Source organism: Etheostoma spectabile, chromosome 16, assembly GCF_008692095.1.
Source record: "Etheostoma spectabile isolate EspeVRDwgs_2016 chromosome 16, UIUC_Espe_1.0, whole genome shotgun sequence".
Lineage (NCBI taxonomy): Eukaryota > Metazoa > Chordata > Actinopteri > Perciformes > Percidae > Etheostoma > Etheostoma spectabile.
In genome coordinates, this window is record NC_045748.1 from 24,193,289 (window position 1) to 24,194,841 (window position 1,553).

A 1,553-nucleotide genomic window follows, 5' to 3' on the forward strand; every position below is an offset into this window, starting at 1 on the left:
AGTCTAACTGAAATAAAACCATGCCAACCTGTTTTAAGAGTTAATGAAAACAATGAAAACCCAACTTGGACATGGAACGCATTCAACTCAGGTGTGACATCATTTCCCGCTTCGGCTTCCAAGGTAAACGGAACGCTCTGTTATTCCTCCACGCAGGGGCCCGTGGTTGGAATCCAACTTGGGTCAATTTCCTGCACGTCTTCCCCCTCTCTCTCCCCTTTCATATCTAACCTGTCCTGATGATTAAAGGCCCAAATGGCCAAAAATAATTATCTTTACAAAAGAGTCTCTAAAACAACGGCACAACAAATTCCTCAGACAAATTCTCCATCCGTATTTCCATCGGCCTCACCCTGAAGCCTTTCTCCTTGTCGGCTTTGATCTCGGTGTCCAGGTGCTTCATGGTGCTGGTGAAGCCGCGGTAGATCAGATACTCTCTCACGTGCTCGTCCGTCCTCTCTACTGCCGAGCCCATGGTGACCTCTGACCCTGCCAGGCACAATATAACACACTGGTCTGAGTCATGTGTAATCCTTCACTTCAAACTATTCTGACCATACAAGTGTCTGTGACGTTGACATTCACATGCACGTAATATTCCAGTTTTTTTGCCGTTGTCCAGAAAAAGACCATATTCTAACTAATCTGTTTACATGGCTAATTAAAGTTAATACCCCACTTATATTCCTGTTTACATGCAGCTGCGCAAAAAACAATTTTTTCAAATGTACCAGCAGTGGTGGACTTGTTGGACCGCGATGACGGAATGCTTGTATCACGTGGACGTGCCGACAGTTTCCTTGTCATTACATAAAATTCCTCAAGGCGGCGACAGAAACATCGCACTATAGCTTTAATTGGAAAATGCCATATTGGGAAAAATTCGGCCGTATTCGGAATATTCAACCAGAACATGCTGTTTACATGACCTGAATCAAATTCGGGAACATTGTTATATCACATTCGGAATAAGAGTGGAATATTAGTGCGCATGTGATAGTAGTCACTGTTGCATTGTACAGTATATTAATTGTTTCTTTACCTTTGGTAACATATTATTTGACCCGGAGTTGGCCAGTGAGGCAAGATACATTTAGAGGAATCTCACTTTATTTGGTTAGAAGGGTTTTCATTTTTAAAACACGTCATGTAATCTTCTCCTGCGAACGATTCCTTAAAGTCCATATTTCCTTTGAAAGAGTCAAAATTTAGATACAGTAAGAATATTACATGTTTCCAAGTTAAAGCCCATTTATATTACTTATTGAAGTGTGTCCTGATTCAAGCTTAGGCAGTGGCCTGTCTCACTCTAACCCTTGTGTTGTCTTCCTGGCAAAATTGAAAATCAACATTTTTGATGACGCTTTTAATCACTGTTTTTACTTTTTCTCACATTTTGGTGCTTTTTTGCAACACTTTTGACGCTTTTTTTACAATGTTTGTCACTTTTTTGGATGTTTTCAACACTAAAACTAACTTATTAACTTTGGTTTTACAGTTATTTTTGGTCAACAAAGCTCATTTATAGGAAATTATACCTAATGTTTGAGTTA

At 39.8% G+C, this 1,553-nt stretch overlaps 1 protein-coding gene and 1 long non-coding RNA gene across 2 annotated transcripts in view; one reads left to right on the forward strand and one right to left on the reverse strand.

Annotated features, from left to right (window-relative positions):
* The window catches only part of wdr91 (WD repeat domain 91), a 23,089-nt gene that overhangs the window by 19,810 nt on the left and 1,726 nt on the right, over positions 1–1,553 (reverse strand). The window contains exon 2 of the mRNA XM_032539096.1: positions 353–489. Coding sequence (XP_032394987.1) covers positions 353–475 — 123 coding nt within the window. The 5' untranslated portion in view covers positions 476–489. The remainder of the gene's footprint in view (positions 1–352; positions 490–1,553) is intronic.
* Positions 1–1,553, forward strand: part of LOC116703979 (uncharacterized) — a 13,521-nt gene that overhangs the window by 11,575 nt on the left and 393 nt on the right. The window lies entirely within an intron of this gene.